Source organism: Chiloscyllium plagiosum, chromosome 2, assembly GCF_004010195.1.
Source record: "Chiloscyllium plagiosum isolate BGI_BamShark_2017 chromosome 2, ASM401019v2, whole genome shotgun sequence".
Taxonomy (NCBI): domain Eukaryota; kingdom Metazoa; phylum Chordata; class Chondrichthyes; order Orectolobiformes; family Hemiscylliidae; genus Chiloscyllium; species Chiloscyllium plagiosum.
The window spans coordinates 77848560-77868716 of NC_057711.1; the positions used below are offsets into that span (position 1 = coordinate 77848560).

The following is a 20157-nucleotide window of genomic DNA, read 5'->3' on the forward strand; positions in this document are numbered from 1 at the left end:
CTCTGTCTCTCTCTGTCTCTCTCTCTCTCTCGCTCAGTGTGTCTCTGTCTCTCTTTGTCTCTGTCTCTCTTTCTGTGTCCCTCTCTCTCTCTTCCCCCTCCCCCAGTCTGTGTGTGTTTGTGTCTCTGTCTCTCTGTCTGTTTCTCTCTCTCTTTCTCAAACTCTGCCTCTCTTTCTCTGTCTCTGTCTGTCTGTCTGTCTCTCTCTCTGTCACAGTCCCTCTGTCTCGGTACCTCTCCCACTCGCTCTTTGTGTCTGTCTGTCTGTCTCTCTCTCTGTCACAGTCCCTCTGTCTCGGTACCTCTCCCACTCGCTCTTTGTGTCTGTCTGTCTGTCTCTCTCTCTGTCACAGTCCCTCTGTCTCGGTACCTCTCCCACTCGCTCTTTGTGTCTGTCTGTCTGTCTCTCTCTCTGTCACAGTCCCTCTGTCTCGGTACCTCTCCCACTCGCTCTTTGTGTCTGTCTGTCTGTCTCTCTCTCTCCCTCTCTTTCTGTCTGTCTGTCTGTCTCTCTCTGTTTCTGTCTCTCTCTCTCTCTGTCTCTCTCTCTGTCTGTCTGTCCTTCTCTCTCTTTGTCTCTGATTCTCTGTCTGTCTGTCTCTCTGTCTCTCTCTCTCTGCCTTTCTGCCTCTCTCTCCCTCTCCCCCGTCTTTCAGTGTGCGCGTCTCTCTTTCTCTGTCTTTTCTTTGCAAATTTATATTTAACTGTAATTATACACATTCTTTTAACTCCTTTTTTAGCTCCGAGAAGTGGAAGGTTAGAAGATCTGATCAAACTTCATTTGTGTGCAGAACTGGCACTTCTGAAGATTTTCGTCTGTGATCCAACCAGAAGAATTGCCGAAATAAGCATTGTGGGTAAGTAGTTGAATCATGTTTCTATTGTCGATGCAGGCATTTTTTTTAGTAACTTGCGAATTAAGGTACACAGAAGACATAAATACATTTGCTTACTTAAAGATTTGCATTTTATAATTTTGCAAATTTTGGATATTAATAACCAGCAAGCAGTTTTGGCAAAATAAACATTCATTGGGTCACAAATAGGGATTAGAAGAAGGAACGTGCAAAGAATATAATATCAAAATTATTGCAATATTATTTGTTTCTAGTAGGAAAATTAGAGTGGTCACGTGTAACGTGGACCCTTTGAAAGCTGAAAGTTAGGATTTATAATTAAAACTAAGGAAATGGGGAGCCTATTCAATAGTTGATTTGCATCCTATTTATAATGGTTGAAGAATGCAATCCCAAGAAAAATGCAGCAACTTTGCATAATTATTACAAGAAAAATAATGATGTTGAAAGAAATGTGTTCAGAATTTCAGAGGGTGGGAACTAGAATTCCACAAGGATCAGTGCTGGGATCACTGGTGTTCATATTTTACATAACTATGACCCTTAGAATCAAAACTATAATTGATAAATTTATAGATGTTGCCAATTTGAGGGTGATAGCACCCAATAGGTCTGCAATGAATTAGAGATTAATATTAATCAAGTTTTGGAAAAATGAATAATTGACAAATTAAGATCAACATAGATAAATATGAGGTAATACAATGAAGAACAAAGAGGTCCGTGAGGACTCTTCTGTACAAAGAACAGTGAGTTTTATTTTGTAAAATCATTCAAAGAATGTGAACATTTGACAGGGCATTTATCACCCTTGAAGATGAGTGTTATTTACCAAAGAAAACCAAAAGAACTGTGTATTCTGGAAATCAGAAACAAAAACAGAACTTTTTGGAAAATCTCAGCAGGTCTGGCAGCATCTCTGGAGAGAAAGCAGAGTGAAAATTGATGTTTCAGGTCCAGTAATCCTTATTCAAAACTGATGTTTGCATAATTTTTTTTTTCTGAGCTGAAAGTAGTGTGGGAGGTGGGGGTAGCGGGAAGAGTAAGGAGAAAACAAATGGTGGAGATGGAGCCTAGGGAGAGAAGAATAGTTGAATAGACAAAAGAGTGGATAACAGTCAGCCTAGGAGTATAAATGGCTGCTAATGGGGCCTATTAGTGCTAATAATGGGTTGTGTGTAATAGCAGACCATGTGATAACATTGTCTGGTGTGTGGGGCTTGGGGTAAGGACATGGGAGAAGGTGCCTCAAGTCCTAAAATTGCTGAAGTCCATATTGAGTCTAGAAGGCTGTATAGTTTCCAAGTCAAAAATGAGGTGCTGTTATTCAAGCTTATGTTGAGCTTTGTTGGAGCACTGCAGCAAACCTGAGACGCATGTTGGCCAGGGAACACGTTGATGCACTGAAGTAGCAGGCAGTTTTACCAACTTGGACTATTTCTACCCCTGGGATGTAGTGGTGATATTGGGAAGGGAGTTCTATGTTTATAACCTAGTGACAGTGAAGCAATAGCGATGTAGCTCCAAGGCGGTGATATTCTGTTCATTTGCTGCTGTGTCCTTCGTGTGGTAGAAGTTGCAAATTTGGAAAATTTGATGACGTCTAGGTGAGATATTGCATTGCTGCCACGTGTATTAATGGTGCAGAGAATGCAAGTTAACAGGCATGGGGTTGGGGGAGTGGTGTTCCGGTGAAGCGTGCTGCTGTGTTCTGATTTATTTTGAACTTCATCAAGGTTGTTGAACCTGCTCATGTTTAGGCGAATGGACAGTATTCTATCATACTCCTGAATTGTGCCTTAATGGTGGTGGGTGTCCTTTGGCGGAGATAGCTGAGTTACACCCCTCAGAATTTCTATCTTCCAACATGTTCTTACAGCTGCGGTATTTTTCTAATTGTTCCAGTTTTAATTCTGATCAATGGTAGTCCCAGGATATTGACAGTAGCAGATTCAGGGAGATTTATGCCATTAAATATCAAGGGGAGGTGAGTTTGTTCAGAGCTGAACTGGGTAGGTATTTGACTTCAATAAATCAACTGGGAGAAAGTGAGGACTGCAGATGCAGGAGAGTCAGAGTCGAATAGTGTGGCGCTGGAAAAAAACAGCAGGTCAGGCAGCATCCAAAGAGCAGGAGAGTCCTCATTTCGGGCATAAGCCCTTCATCAGGAATGTGGAGGGGAAAGGGAGCTGAGAGATAAATGTGGGGGTGGGCTGGAGGGAAGGTAGCTGGGAAGGCGATAGGTGGATGCAGATTGAGGGTAATAGTGATAGCTTGTTGGGGAGGGTGGGAATGGAGTATTTATTCCCAATCTTCTTCTACCATAAATTGTAACACCATGGGATTCAAGAGCAAAAATAGGCATTGAGCCCATCAATGAGGTAAAAACAATGACTGCAGATGCTGGAAACCAGATTCTGGATTAGTGGTGCTGGAAGAGCACAGCAGTTCAGGCAGCATCCGAGGACAGATTTTGCCTGTCCTTGGATTTTGCCTGTCCTCGGATGCTGCCTGAACTGCTGTGCTCTTCCAGCACCACTAATCCAGAAATTGAGCCCATCAAGACTCCTGAAGAAGGGCTTATGCCCGAAACGTCGATTCTCCTGTTCCTTGGATGCTGCCTGACCTGCTGCGCTTTTCCAGCAACACATTTTCAGCCCATCAAGTCATTGCAAATATTGCTGATCTGATGATCCTCAACACTTTCCTATGTTTGTGATTCCCTCAGTGATTAGAAAGTGGTCTGTCTGTCTCAACCTTGACTGTTCTTTAATGAGTTTGATTCAAAAATCCTCTGCTGGTAAAGAATTCCACAGATTCACCAGTTTGAGAGAAAAAGTCCTCCTTGTCTCAGTCTTAGATGGGGAACCCCCACTTGTGTGCAAACATTGAGGATCAGAGGACACAATCAGAAAGTATAACACTGCATTTACCCTATCAAGTCTCTTTAAGAATTATTTATGTTTCAATAAGATCTCCTCTCATTCTCATTCATGTAAACTCCCAATGAGTACATGCTGAATACCTCTATGCCTAGTATCAACCCAGAGACAGTGAACTTTTCTTTTTTTTTAATATTCCTGCCTTTCTGAATAAGAGGTTACACTGGTCGTTTTCCAATTGTTTTCGACATTTCGATAATGCTTAAAATTTGGGAAGATCACTACCTGCGCATTTGCTGTCTTTGCAGCTACTTCTTTTAATATCCTAGAATGTATTCCATCAGGTCCAGAGAACTTCCTGGTCTCTAGCCCCATTTGTTTCCCAAGTAATTTTCCTCTAGTGATATTTATTGTATTTAGACCATAAGATGTAAGAGTAGAATTAGACTATTCAGCCCTTCGAGTCTGCTATGCCATTCGATCATGGCTAACATGGTTTCTCAACACTGTTTCCTCCCTTCTCCCCTTCATCTTTCATCCCCAGACTAATCAAGAACTTATCTATCTCTGTCCTAATTACACAATGTTGAAACTTTATTGCTGGAACAGCACAGCAGGTCAGGCAGCATCCAGGGAACAGGAGATTCGACGTTTCGGGCACAGGCCCTTCTTCAGGAATGAGCAGAGAGTGGCCTGTGCCCGAAACGTCGAATCTCCTGTTCCCTGGATGCTGCCTGACCTGCTGTGCTGTTCCAGCAATAAAGTTTCAACTTTGATCTCCAGCATCTGCAGACCTCACTTTCTCCCTAAATACACAATGACTTGGCCTCCACAGCTTTCTGCGACAATGAGTTCCACAAATCCACCATCCTCTGACTGAAGAAATTCCTCCTTTTCTCAGTTTTAAGGATCATCGCCTCACTCTGAAACTGTGTGCTTGGGTCCAAGTCTCTTTCACTATTGGAAACATCTTCACCATGTCTACTCTATCCAGGCCTTTCAGTATTCTATAAGTTTCAGTGAGATCCCACTCATCCCAACAAGTATGGACGCAGAGTATTCAACAACTCATCATGTGATCCTTCATCTCTAGGATCATTCTTGTAAACCTCCTCTGGACCACCTGTATGTCCTCCTTTAGATACAGGAACCAGAACAGCAGCTAATGAATTTGAAAGACCCTGTACAGACAACAAGCAAAACTAATGTCATTTACAAAATACAGTGCGAGGATCGCAACAAACACTACATTGGACAAACAAGCAAAAAACTGGCCACCAGGATTCATGAACATCAACAAGCCACAAAACGACATGACCCTCTCTCACTAGTATCCTTCCATACAGATTAAGAAGGACACCACTTTGACTCGGATAACACATCCATCCTAGAGCAAGACAAACAGAGAGACACATGAGAATTCCTCGAAGCATGGCATTCCAACAGGAACTCTATCAACAAACACATCGAGTTAGACCCCATCTACCACCCCTGAGAAAAATAACAGGAAATGACATCACCACAGGAAATGGCATCACCAACCCAAAGAAACCCAAACATATAAATAGAAAGCAGGAATCAACATTCCTGCCATTTTTCTGACTTTAAATTATTATTTCCCAGCCTAAATCTCTAAAAGACCTGTTCACTGGTGGGCGGCACGGTGGTACAGTGGTTAGCACTGCTGCATCACAGCGCCAGAGACCCGGGTTCAATTCCTGCCTCAGGCGACTGACTATGTGGAGTTTGCACGTTCTCCCCGTGTCTGCGTGGGTTTCCTCCGGGTGCTCCGGTTTCCTCCCACAGTCCAAAGATGTGCAGGTCAGGTGAATTGGCCATGCTAAATTGCCCGTAGTGTTAGGTAAGGGGTAAATGTAGGGGTATGGGTGGGTTACGCTTCGGCGGGTCGGTGTAGACTTGTTGGGCCGAAGGGCCTGTTTCCACACTGTAAGTAATCTAATCTAATCTAAAGTAATCTAATCTAAAGTAATCTAATCTAATCACTGTTGTTCTTCTCTTCCATTTTATATATTTAAAAAAGTTATTGTGCTTTGTTATATACAATTTTTCCCTCAGTTTATTTTCTCCCTCTTTAGTAAATTTTAACCATCTTTTGGTTGACTCTTAAAACTTGCCCAATTCTCAGATTTGCCACTAATCTTCAGCACATTCCATGATTTCTTTTTCAATTTGATACTATTCTTAACTGGTTAACGATGGTTGGTTTATCCCCCTCATGGAATCTTTTGTTCTCATTAGGACATACTGTTGCTTTGTGTCTTTTTTTTAATAGAAGTCTGCCACTATTCCTTAACCATTTTTACTGCTAAACTCTTTTTCCAGTTGGTTCCAGCTAATTCTATCTTCATTTCCATGTATTTATCCTTATTTAAGTTAAGTACACTTGTGTCCTACCTACATTATGCACCCTCAAACAGATGCTAAATTCTACCATGGTATAGCTGCTGTTCCTTCAGGAATCTTTCATTCTGACAAAATTTATTAAACCAGTTTCTTTGTACATTATCAGATGCAAAATAACCTGATTCCTACGTGGATCGACAACACATTGTTCTAGGAAGCTATTCTGAATGCTCTTTGATTACTGCATTGTGCCTACCTCTGCCAATTTGATTTTCCCAATATATATGAAGATTAAAGCCATCAAAGATTAATGTGCTGCCTTTTATTTACATAGCCTTGTTATCTTCTGGATTTTTGTCCTCTCTGTGTCCTATAGAACAGCTACTGTTATTTGGGGGCGGCTTTACAAGTGTTGTCTTTCCCTTGATTCTACATCCAAGATAATTTCTTACTAATGTACTAATTCCATCTCATATTTTAAAAAAAGGTCACGCTTCTAGCCTTTCCTTACTACTTGTGCTTTTGGAAGGTCACATACCCCAACTTTGATCTTTTTATAACCATTTTTCGTAATGGCTCTAAGATCATTACTGTTAACTTATATTTGTGTCACTAATTAATCTATGTTTTTACAAATACTCTGCGCATTGTAATCAAAATCCCATTAATTTTGCCTTATTACATTGTTCCCCCTTTGTCCCTATGTTACTTTTTTTTAATGCTCATAAACTCTGCTCCTTCTGTTCCATTTTGGGTATGATTGTCAAAATAGTTGCCCTGCAATGGTGCCAAATTCTTTTGATTTGCAAGTCTAAAGTTTCTGCCAAACCTCTTATGTCCCAGCCCCAGTTAGATTAAAGCCCTGACAATAGTCCTAGCTATTCAATTTGCCAGTTCATTGGTCCCAGTACAGTTAAAGTGAAGGCTGTCCAAATGGAATAGCTAACTCCTAACTTAGTACTGATGGAAGTGCCCCATGAACCGAAACCCATTCCTTCTGCTCCAATCTTTCAGCCACATATTTAATTCCTTTATATGCATAATGCCCATTCAGCCATGGTTCAGGTAGTAATCCTGTAAGTATTACCTTGGAGGTTCTGCATTTTAGTTTAGTTCCTAACTGTTCAGAATCTTTCAGCAGACCCTTGTCATTAATATCAAAATGAATGACAACAACCTAAAGTCTACCTTTCCACTCCAAGATGTTGAGGAGCCAGTGTTGGACTGGGGTGGACAAAGTTGAAATCACACAACACCAAGTTATAGTCCAACAAGTTTATTGATTCAATCTTGAATTAGACAGGTTCTATTTCCAAAGTGGAATTTACAAAATATTACATGTATTGACTGCCTGAAGATTGTGCATTTTTTGAGCGAAATGGAATGTATCTACAAATATAATTCTGCAAATATAAATTCACACCATAGACATATATTTCAACCCACCATCAGACTAATCGTGGACTACTCTTGAGCATCTGTCTCATTCTTGGACACATGCATCTCCTCAGTACCTCACTCTACCGCAAATCCACAGATAAGCTCATAATGCTACACTTCCCTAGTTTGCACCTAAACGTATTAAAACAGCCATCCCCTACAGACAAGCCCAATGCATACACAGGACCTTTTTAGATGAGGAGGAACATGACAGACACCTGAAGGTGCTCAAAGATGCCCTCATAAGAACAGGGTACAATGCTCAACTCATCGATTGCCGGGTCCAAAGTCCCACAGTGAGAAACCATAATGACCTCCTCAGGACACTGACACTGGTTATAAGTGATAGTGTTGTCCAGTACTTCCCAGACACCAAAAAACTACACCATGTTCTGTGCAGCCCGCAACACATCAATGAGGATGAGCATCTCACCAAGATCTTTCTTGCGACTCCACTTCTCGCCTTTAAACAACGGCCAAATCTTAAACAGACGATTGTTCGCAGCAAACCGCCCAGCCTTCAGGACACCATCGACCACAACACCGTACAACCCTGTCATGTCAACCACTGCAAGACATGTCAGAGTGGCGACATGGATACCACCATTATCTGTGGGGACACCACCCACCGTGTACTCAGCAGGTACTCATATGACTCGGCCAACATTCTCTATCTCATACGCTGCAGGTAAGGATGCCACGAGGCATGGTACATTGGCGAGACCAAGCAGATACTACGACAACAGATGAATGGTCACTGCTCAACAATCGCCAAGCAGGAATGTTCTCTTCAGATCGGGGAACACTTCAGCGGTCAGGGACGTTCGGCCGTGGATCTTCAGGTGATCATCCTCCAAGGAAGACTTGGGGATAGGCAACAACGCCGAGTGGCTGAGCAGAGGCTGATAGCCAAGTTTGGTACCCGTGAGAATGGCCTCAACTGGGTTCCTGTGACACTACAGGTGACCCCACTATACTATACACTCGCTCAATCTCACACACATATATACTTTCACACTCGCACAGACCCTCTCTCTCATGCATGCACACACCCTCTCAAGGCTTATGCTCTGTCACACTTGCGCCCGCAATGTACCAAGCATGCAACGCTCTCTTATGGACGCACTCACATGGACACACATGTAAGTCTATGGGGTGAATTTGCATTTGCAGATATATTCTATTTTGTTCAAAAGGCACAAAATCAGCAGGCAGTCAATCCATATCAACGTTTTATAAATCCTACTTTGGAAATAGAACCACTTTGACTAAAGATTGGGATACAGACAGGCTCTAACCTCTCACGTTTTGTTATAAAACCTTGGGTTATTTCGAGAAGGTGACTGTTAAGCTTCACAATCACCTGATGAAGGAGCAGTGCTCTGAAAGTTTGTGTTTCCAAATAAACCCTTTGGACTATAACCTGGTGTTGTGTGATTTTCAACTGAATCCACTCCAAGTTCTTCATAAGCCTCAACGAGATATCTTTAACTTTGGGACCAAGCAGGAAACATAGCCTTCCAACTCAAGCTTATAGAGGCACTTATGGCTATATCCTTCAAAAGTTCCTGCCACTACCCTATCTCTGTTAATACTTCTTTGTTTTCCATGAATGGTTCCCTGTTATGTGGTGTTGTGATCAGTTTGTCTCACTGCTATTTTTACTACTGTATGGATTGACGCTCCACAGAGCTGTCCCTCGAGTTCCTATGCTCACCCCACCTACAGTCACATTCTCCTGTCCTTCATCACAGACTAAGTTTGAACTCTCTAATTTAAGGGGTGTAACTGCGTCCTGGAACAAAGTGTCTAGATAACCTTCTCTCTCCCTGATGATGTACAATGTCTGTGGCTCAGACTCCAGCGCCTCAATGCGGATCCTTAGTTGTTCATGCTGCAAACGTTTGCTACACTTGGATCACCTTGGTGTTCAGCAGTTCCCACATGTTACAGCTGCAACATGCCATCTGATCTACTTTCTCCCTCATTTTTAATTAACTTATTAATTAAACTTGCTCTAATATCTCTGCTGTTTTTACACTTTATTATTTCCCATTTTTAATGCACTAATATCAATCTTGTACCTAATTAGATATTTTTAAAAAAGACAAAAACAAAATACTGGAGACCTGGAGAACGTACTTTCACTTTAAAGTCTATAAATGCTTTTTCCTCCAGTTATCTCCTCAATTTTATTGAAAGTCTATGCTGGGTTGGATTAATTTACTCTATAAATGAGGTTCCAGTTTCAGCCGGTTCTTAATGAGGCTTAAGGCACCCTTTGAAAATAGGCCTGCTCAAAACTTGAAGCTACAAAATTTTTTAAACTTTTGAATTTTGTTGGAACAAATCTCAAATTACAGTCCAATTTAAAATTGCACAAATTGAAGATTTAACCATTTCCTTATTCAGCAAAGGCATACACTTTCTCCAAGGATGATCTGGATTTACTTTAATGTTATAATTTAATTTGTAATCTAAGATATTTTTCTTCCCTTTTCCATTCCATTTTACTCTCAATAAATCGTTCTTTCCGTCTCTTTACTTTTTTCCTTTATTTATCTCCATCTTATTTACCTGTGCTGATTCAACAATCTTTTCAGATAGTTTCTGCTGTTCCCTAAACCTAATTGGTTGTGAAGTAACCTTGATCTCCATCTTTATAGAAGTCTTGAATGCCATTATTCTCTTGTTGTCAGCTGCATTCAAACTTCAGCAAATTAGAATGCAAAAGATTTGCATACTGAATCATGCATCATAACGGCTAACAAATTACACATGCCATGTTTGAACAGTGACTTTCTCAATCCTGTGCGCAGGTGTTGGCTGAGATTTGTGCGCTAAAGCTTTACTTACACTTGAACTCAATCTTGTGTCTCGAGCTGCTACCATTGAATAAATATGAATATCAATTGAATTATGGATTAAGATCAACTCGGTCAATTTTGGGAAGAGATTTATAATTTGTATGAAGTGTTAAACTGTGTGATCATTGGTCTGGAAAGTGATTCTGTATAAATTGAAGATTGCTCAGTAGAGCTTTGAAAAGAAATATATTTCCCAGTATTCTGGTCAACTGCTTTTTGCAGTCAGCTTTACCAAATACAGATAACTCTACAGTTGTTTCTTAGCAAGTGAACATGGTAACAACTGTTAGCTAACATCTTCTCACCCCCTCTTGTTGCACTTCAAAATTTTTATTATATGGGGAAATGTGGTAAGACCATTCAGTTTGTCTGTGAATTATTTTTTAATTATTAAAGATAGCCTTTTTCCAGAGTTTGTAACAAAACATTCGAAACAGAACATTTCTGAGTGAGATTTTGTTATAGGAAGATGAAAACAAATTGATCCCACAAAACTAGGGTGATTAGATGGTGCATCAGATTGCAAAGATGCACATATAATTCATTTTATTCGTTCTTTTGAAGGGACAACTGTAATGGGAATTTGGAAGATGAAGCATTTGAAATGAAATTTGGTATTTTTTGATTTAAAATGGCAATGGATAGAATTTAAATTTAAGCCCAGACAGAATAAAACAAATGGAGGACATAGCTGGTGTGTAGGATTGGTTTCTGGATGACTTGCAAATTTGTACCAATGCTTTTTGTGATTATTCTGTGTGTGTGAAATATCATCATTTATATTCGGATAGGTCTTGATGCTGAGGTGGCTTTGAGGAAGAATTTATCAGAAGTTACAGCAAAGCTGAAGAATATTGTAGTTTTGGATTCCAGTGAAGATGCAATATACAAAAAGGTATTTTTGATGAATCAGTATTAAAACACAGTATCTTTCTATTCATCCTCTGTATTATTGGGGATAACTGGAAGCTAGGTTACTATAGCTTCAGTCCGTCATTAATCATTGATTCTCATCTATATCATAAAATGGTATGAGAAAACTGTACCTGTGTACACATTGGCTATGTACAAGTATAGCAGTAATATCTTCCTTAATTGACATAACATTTAACAGGTTTATTTGCTTGTTTTTGCAATTTTTAAAAGTAACCTGGTGTTTCATTAAGATTTCTTTTTATTTCAAAGGCTGTTTCCATTGCTGGAAAAGAGGTCTTCAACTTCAAAATAATCTCTCATGTAGATGCGACAGAAGGTTTAGCCTATTCTAATATGGATGTAGTTGATAGTTGTGTTCAATTGACAGTTGGCTGTATCCAAGTCATCTTTGTAAAGAAGTTTGTGTCATCAGTATTGGTGAGGAAATTTTAAATTTACTCAAGAAGTGTGCAGAATTTGTTGAAAAAATCTTTATTTTCATTGTCAGCATTTGCTTGAATTACTGTAGATTATTTTTTTCAATACAGTGCACCGAGCTTCTGTTCATAACAGCATCTCACTTGTTTCAGGCATTCTTCAACATTTTCCAAGCTGCCAGAGAAGCTGTCACAGAGGCAACTGTCCAAGCAGCATCTGGCGTGAAGGATCTTGCAGAACGGAGCACTAGAATGCAACTTGACATTCACATCAATGCACCTGTTGTTGTTGTACCTCAATCTCCTGTGTCAAAAAATGTTGTTGTTGCAGACTTTGGTTTTGTCATTATTCAGAACAGTTTCTCACTGGTAAAACAAAAAGGTTCCACTAATCTCCCACCTATAATTGACTCCATGAAAATTTCGTTACGTGAACTTAAACTGTACAGGTATGGAAATTCTATAGAATTTTTAAAAAGTAATACAACAATATATATCATGAACACTTGACTGCTTCCTAATATTTGAATGGGTCATATTTTGAATCTTTATAGTCCATTTTAAAATAAAGGTCAAACCTTTATGTTTACTGCATCCAAATCCTAACTAATACCTAAGCTGTATCACTGTCTTTATAGATAGGCAACATTTATGTAAAGTTTCATTTTAGCCTGAAAAATAATTTTGATGAACTTCTACTGGAATCTATTCTAGGTTTGTGAATGCTTGCTTGATGTTAACTTGAAAACTTGATTCATAGCCAAGAGTACTTCTACGGGGTCATGATAATAAAATAGTAATAAAGTTTCTTGAATATTGTGAGTAACAATTAAATTTGTAATATTAGAATATGATTCAGAAATAAATATCTACTACATTATAGTTGTGGGTATGTTCAATGATCCTGGGAAGTTGATTTGCAGACATTTCGTCTCCTGTCAAGGTGACATCCTCAGTGGTTTGGAGCCGTCTGTGAAATGCTGCAGTACTGTGTCTTCTGGAAATTATTTGGTTCCGTCCCTGCTGCTTCCGGTTCCGATTGTTCGTTGTAGTGGCCGGTATGTTGGGTTTCGATCTGTGTGCTTGTTGATGGAGTCCGTGGATGAGTTCCATACTTCTTGGAATTCTTTGGCTGTCCTCTGTTACCTTATCCTATGGTCGTTGTGTTGTCCCAGTTGAATTTGTGATCATTGGTCATCTGTGTGTATGGCTACTCGGGTCAGCTGGTCGTGGCATTTACTGGCTAGTTGGTGTTCGTGGATGTGGATTGCTTGCCTGCCTGTTTATCCTATATAGTGTTTTGTGCAGTTTTTTCATGGAATCTTGTAAATTATGTTAGTTTTGCACATGATGGATATAGGGTCTTCTGTTCTGGTGAGTTGTCAGAGCATGGCTGGTGGTTTTTGGGCTAACATGAATCTGAATGGTCGGAGAAGTCTGGCTGTTCCGAAACATTTTTTATATAAGGCAGTGTGGCTAGTGTATTGGGTTGTGGCATGTCCTTGTCATACTTTGCTAGGCATCTGCGGATGAAGTTGTGGGGAATCTGTTCTTGGTGAAGATTCTGTAGAGGTGGTGTTCTTCCCTTCGTAGGTCAGGAGTACTGCAGTGTATTGTAGCCCTTTTGAACAGGGTCCTAATGCAGCTTCTCTTGTGTATTCAGGTGGTTGCTTATGTAGTTCAGGATCTGGTCCGTGTGTGTGGCTTTTCTGTACACTCTTGTACTGGATTCACTTCTGTCTTCTTTCTACAATTACATCCAGGAATGGGAGTTAGTTATTGGTCTCCTCCTCCTCTCGTAAATTTGATCCCTGTGAGCATGGTGTTGATATTCCAATGTGTGTTCTCGATCATTGTTCTCTTAATAACTACAAAAGTGTCGTCCATATACCTGAACCAGAATTTGGGTTATATTTGTGGCAGGGCTGTTTGTTCCAATCTTTGCAACACTGCTTCTGTTATGAGCTCGGAGATGGCTGAGCCCATAGACGTCCCATTGATTTGTTCATATATTTGCTTGTTGAATGGGAAGTGTGTCATCAAGCACAGGTCTAGTAGTTTGCGTATGCAGGCCTTGTTGAGAGATTTCCTGTTATGTTCTCTGTTCTGCTTGTTCAGGAGGTTGGCTGTTATCTCTCTGGCTAGAGTTTTGTCAGTTGAAGCGAACTGTGCCATTGCATCAAATGAGACCATTGCTATGTTTATGTTTTTGATGTATAGAAATTCCTGTGATGATTGTATGGAGTGTTTGGATCTGCTGATAAGATGTTTCAGTTTATGTGATGGAGTCCTGGAAGTGCTGCAATGGATCTAGGTGGTATGTCTGGTTTGTGTACCTTGGGTAGTTTTGTAAAATCTTAGGGTGTTGTTGCTTTCTGGTTTCATCCTTTGTAGGTCAATCCTGGTTATTAGTCTTTTTTTTGTAGGTTCCGTAGTGTGTTCAATAGCGTATTAGTTAGCTGTAGCGTGGGGTCAAACTCCCTCTGTAGGTAGGTGTCAGTATCTGCAAGTGGTTTCTCTGCTTTCTGAATATGTGTGGTCTTGTTCAGAATGACTGTCATTCTGCCTTTATCCGGTAGTACTATGGTTATGTTTTTTGTAATTTTTTGAGTGTTTTTAGGGCTTTGTCTCTTTGGTGTTGAGGTTGTTCATTTGTCTTTTCTTTGCGAGTGAGGTTATTTTGGTTTGTCTGACTGTTTCCAGTGTCTCTTTATTTAGTCAGTTACTTCTGAGTGTACATTGTAGTGCAGCTAAGAAGTCTGTTGTTTTTGCATCCCTGTGGTTATACTTGAGTCCCTTGGCTAGTACCGCTTTTTCTGTATCTGTAAGGTTTCTGTTGGAGAGGTTTCTTACCCAGGTGTCTGTGTGTTGTCTTCTCTGCTGTTGGCTAGCTTACTCATTTTGTATTGTAGTGCCGTTCTCTTTCTGTATGTGGTTCTGTTCTGTCCATGGTGATGGCCTGTTTGATTGTCACGGTCCACTTCTGATTGATTGTTTTTGAAATTAACAATTTTTGCTGCACAGTTTCTTGTCTGTACCTGTGTAATCTGTTATGTGCATCTGTAACCATAACCTGGATCATCCCAAAACCGTTTTGTCATGACTGTTTCTCTGGCTTGTGGGTTGTTGATGTGAGTTGTTGATCTGACACAGGGTGGTAATATTTGATTCCTTCGACATCCATGTAAGAATTGCAGTTGTTCACAGGTAATGCTTAAGCGTTTGGTACAGGATTCCTATTTCCTTGCATGTCTGCAAATCAACTTCCCAGCTTGGCAAACTTACCCAGAACTCCAGCACCTGACACCCAAGCTATAAATCTTTACGTAAACATTGATCTAGTATGCTATTTTAAGCCTTCTCCAGTGATCAGTTTGAAGGCAGGGAGGGCACTTAATTAGGCACAATAGTGGCACATGGGGACTCTGCGGTATTGTACCTCTGGGCTGATTTAAGCTCATGACAGAAAGGTGCCTGGGGCCACATCCGAGTGGTGCTGTTATTATCCCAGTATGGGTAGGCCTCTCAATGCACTGGGAGCATGACAAGCAAACTGACATCACAATGAACATATAATAAAGGAGCTTGCTCAGTCATTCAGTAAGAACATGGCTGATCAGTTGTATTGTGAATTCCAGATTCCCATCAAAATACTATTGTGAAATCCAATCTTCTCCCTTTTTCAGTCCGAAAGTAAAATTTTAATCATGTGGTCACTGCTACCTAGGGTTGGTTAACTTTGAAGTCATCAATTAATCTGTCACAATACCAAATCATCATAACCTGTTCTAAGAAGCTATCTTGAAATTATTCTGTGAACTCTTTATCCAAGTTACTACTGCTGATTTTTTTCCAATTCATATATAAAGCCACCCATGTTTATTACGGTATCTGTATCAAAGCACCCAATATTTCTTCTTGTATATTTTGTTCCACAATTTGATTATTGTTAGGGGCCCATAAACCCCTCCCACTGTGACTTATTTCTCCTTCTTCTCTACCCAAACTGATCCCACATACAGAACCTCTAAGCCAAGGATGTGCCTAATTATTACACAAATGCCATCCTTGATTAGCATTGCTATCCTTTTACCTTTACCTAGCTTCCTATTTTTTTTGAATGTCATATACCCCTTAATATTCAAGACCCAAATCTTGTCATACTGAATGTCTCCATCATGGCTTACAGTTTCTTTTTCTTTTTTTTGCTTCAATGTGTGCGATTAATTTATTTACTTTGCTATGAACCTTTAATTGTGTGTTGTTGCTATCTTTGTGACATCTAGTCTTAATTGTTGATTATTTCTGAGGTTTTCTCTCTGCCATATTCTCATATTACTATTTCCCTCTTATCTTGTCCCTATTCTTAGATATACCATTGCTTTTTGTATAAGATCCCTTGCTCTTTTCTAAACTCTCTTCATTTCTCTAGTTTTGCATCATACTTTTGTGATGATACATGGCTTTAGAAGGAGTATTTTGTCCAGGTTTTGTTTTAAAATAGAAGGGTTGAGACAGAGGCACAGAGCTGTCTCTTCTAAGCCAATAAAATAAACAGCTTGTGAGGCCTTTGTTATCTTTTTAAAGTTGCAACAATTGAAGCAGCATGAAGGGGTAGGCGAAAGTGAGGACTGCAGATGCTGGAGATTAGAGGCAAGATTAGAGTGGTGCTGGAAATGCACAACAGGTCAGGCAGCTTGGCTCCTGCCCAAACGTCGATAAAGGGGTAGGGTCAGGCTTCCAAAGAGCCAGGATCTTATTTTAGATTTCAGTAACTGTTGAGGTTTTGAAGCTGCTATACATCTCTCCATGCTTCAGTAAAATGCTTGAGCTCTATCTTTCTCAGAATTTTCTCTTTATGTTTGTTCTTCCTGGACTGGAGAAATGTTGCATGTGAGACGATCTATTTTACTGAATTTGGGTCTGCCAAGGGTTTATGGGATGTTACTATCTTGGAACAGCTAATCAGTGGTAGTTAACATATATGTTATCTTGTTAAGTATTCCAATAGAGTTACATTTAAGCTAATTTTATTTTTAAATTTATTCTTTTGTTTGTATTTTAACTATAGTCTCAGAACAAAGTGTGTTTTGCCTCAAGCCTGGTAGTTTAACCAATCAAATTGCACCTGGAATACAACACCTTACATTTCCCTTTCAAAAATAAGAAAAAGTTGGAGTCTAGGCCTATCTTCTTACTATGTTTTGATGGGATTTGTTCTGTCCATAACACTTTGAATAATATTCAATGAATATCAGACAATTTGCTATCAAGATCTGATCAAATTGGTAGTATCTGATAGACTCACCTTGTTGTTCTAAGTTTTTGTTTACATAATTGCAAATGTTGAGCCTAATTAATGTCACGGAGTTCCCTGAAGCCTTACCTCCAGTAAAATAAAATATAGAACTGTGGTTGCTGGAAATCTGAACAAAAACAGAAATTGCTGGAGAATTTCAGCAGATCTGGCAGAGTCTGTGGAGAGAAAGTTTTGAGTTCAGTGATCTTCCCTCTGAAGTGAGGTCTGAAGAAGGGTCAGTAGATGCAAAATGTGAGCTCGACTTTCTCTCCATAGATGCTGCCAGACTTAAAGGTTTCGCCAGCAATTTGTATTTGTTCCGTTTCTCTAGTATCTGACTGAGGGAACCAGTCTTGGAAGATCTGCTGAAAGCCACACTCTAGACCTTGTTGTGATCTTTTTTTTCCTTCTCCTGCAGCCCACACCCTATTAAATCCTATCTGACATCATTTGCCTAGGGTCTGCATTATCCTGCAGTCCTGGTCTTTGATGGATGTCATTCCTGGAGCACTGCTGCTGGCTTGATTTCCAGGAAATCCTGGTGAGCAGGATATCCTCCCTGATATCATGACACTGCCTTTTAGGAAGGCAGGTCAGTCACCTGTTATTTATATGATTTGCTTGTATTTGAGCAGGCCTGCCCCAAAGGAGGCAATGTAGATCTTTCAAAAAAAACACTTGCTGGAGAAACTCAGGACTGGCAGCATCCATGGAGAGAAAACAGTTAATATTTCCTGTCCAGTGACCCTTCTAAAGGACTTTTACTTTCAAAACCTGATGGACTATAATCTGGTGTTGTGTGATTTTTAACTTTGTCCACCCCAGTCCAACAGCGACACCTCTACATCATGGACACAGTGGGACAAAGGGCAGCTTTATATACTGTAAAACCTCTGATTCTCTGACTTTATTTCCTTCAAGAAATCATTTTTGTAAAAAAAGTAACAATTAGATCTTTATTGTCTGTATTCCTTATTCGTTCTCTAAATTTTTAACTTAACTTTAAATACGTGCAACTTCCATTTCTGCATGTAACTACTTCAATTCTCTTGTCATATCATATTCTTAAAATTCTTTTAGTTTTTATGATCTAGTTTGCAACTGTGAAAAACAGTTTCCGTTAACAAAAAAACCTTCAAACTTAGTCTTCAAATCAGTTTAAAGTTAGGAGTTTTGAAATTTGCCCCATGATGTAATTGATATGAATAGAAGAATTGAGAATTATAGCTGAAAGGTTCAACTTTCACTGTCTTTGGGAAAAATACAAAATTTCTGCCACCTGCATATGGAAAAAAACTTCCTATTTGCACTCGAATAACTTGGCTCTAATTTTAATATTATGCTTACTACTTCTAACTCGTTGCATGTTGAAGCTGAACAAATTATACAGAATAGCTTATCTTGGTGGGAATCTTTATTATGAACAATAAGAGTCATTCATTCATTTAGGCATTGAGGAAGTTTTCAAATTGATGGAACATTCAGCAGTTCACGAAGTCAAATTATTTAACAATATTGCTTTTTCGTCTTGTGTAGCATTACCTTAGTTATAAATTACAAGTAAACTAATCTTAAAATATTAGAGTAAATCAACAACATATAGGTCCTTCAACAAAATGAAAGCATCCAAGGTTATAAAACAGTGCATGATATTAAGCCAAATAATGAAATATTAAGTCGAATTAGTAATATCTTGCTCAAGAGCAGAGTTTGGAGTGGGGAGCAATATTCAGTGGCTTCAGTCTTACCAATATTCTGCCTGTTAAGTACTAGATTTTGAGTAAATAGTCTGATAATTTAGCAACAGTGAATTAGTCAAGTGAAGTGTGAATGAGTGAAGTTTGGATTTTGCAGCAAAATGAGAAAACTAATGCTGTTTCTTTGGGTGATGCTACCAAGGGGTAGCATATGCATGGGAAATAGAAGTGGGCAGATTCTTTGGAACACTAAAGGTGATAATGTGGGAGCAAAATGTCAAGTAATTTCAAGTGATTCTTCAGCTATGATTAAACAGGATGGAATCACATTAAGTTATCTTTTGTTAGTTTTTAGAAGGCCAAGTCACTTTCACTTACATCTATTAAATACAAAGTAGATTTATGGAATTTTTATGCTATTGTATGAAAGGCTAATAATGTATTCTAATGTCTAGTTAATGAGCCAAGATTTTTGTTACCAACATCTTATGTTTCACATACTCTCTTTACAAAAAATGATTGCATAACATAATTGACTTTTGAAATCAAATATTTTTTAATTTCACCAGGACAATATTTGAGAATGAAGCTTTTCGGTCTGAAATCTCTTTGCTTCAACCTGTTAATCTGGAAGTTGTTGTTGAACGCAATTTGTCTGCTGCTTGGTACCATGAGGTTCCTGATATTAAAATTCTTGGAACCCTAAAACCTCTGCATGTAAGTGCATCTTTTCAAAATTTGTGTTTTGAATTAGATTTCCTAATAATAGAAAGCAGATATAAATTACCCAAATTAGGTTTCAAACTGTTACCAAACTCTCAAGTACTCAATACAATTATTTCGTTTTCTTCTTAGTTCCTGCTCCCATTCCTTTACATGAGCATTTTGAATGCTTTTCTGATTCTAAGTAAGATTTACTAAACTGTTTTTCTGTACAACTTCCAATAGAACATTTTTTGTTATGTAATGCAAAATGTAACTGTTGCTACATTTGAATGACTTTCTTAAAGATATAAACAAGTGTTTGGAAAGCAACTGATGTGTGGAGATTTTATGAGGAATTTCATTTAAAATTTATTTAAAATTGGCTTGTGATAATATGACACGGACATTTATATTAAACTCACTACGTATACCGTGACTAAAGTAGTGGTAGAATATATATTTTTTAAAAAACTGGAAGTCCTTGGGTGTCAGTGTACCAATTTAATCCTAAATTTGTAACATGAATAAGGAAACATTTGCCATTCTTGCCTATTCTTCAAGTTTTATTTACTTGATTTAGATATATTTTTGCTGCCAAAGCAGGCATATACATAAATTGTGCCTCTCGGCTGTTCATAGACATGATGTTGATTAATGCTTTTTTAAAGTATTATTCTTCATTTGTATTGATTTGA

The 20157-nt window shown here is 39.0% G+C and overlaps 1 protein-coding gene across 6 annotated transcripts in view; it reads left to right on the forward strand.

Annotated features, from left to right (window-relative positions):
* Positions 1 to 20157, forward strand: part of vps13a (vacuolar protein sorting 13 homolog A) — a 421720-nt gene that overhangs the window by 183258 nt on the left and 218305 nt on the right. For all 6 annotated transcript variants that reach the window (XM_043712521.1, XM_043712528.1, XM_043712537.1 and 3 more), the window contains 5 exons: positions 740 to 856; positions 11201 to 11304; positions 11595 to 11762; positions 11915 to 12210; positions 19327 to 19474. In XM_043712521.1, coding sequence (XP_043568456.1) covers positions 740 to 856; positions 11201 to 11304; positions 11595 to 11762; positions 11915 to 12210; positions 19327 to 19474 — 833 coding nt within the window. The remainder of the gene's footprint in view (positions 1 to 739; positions 857 to 11200; positions 11305 to 11594; positions 11763 to 11914; positions 12211 to 19326; positions 19475 to 20157) is intronic.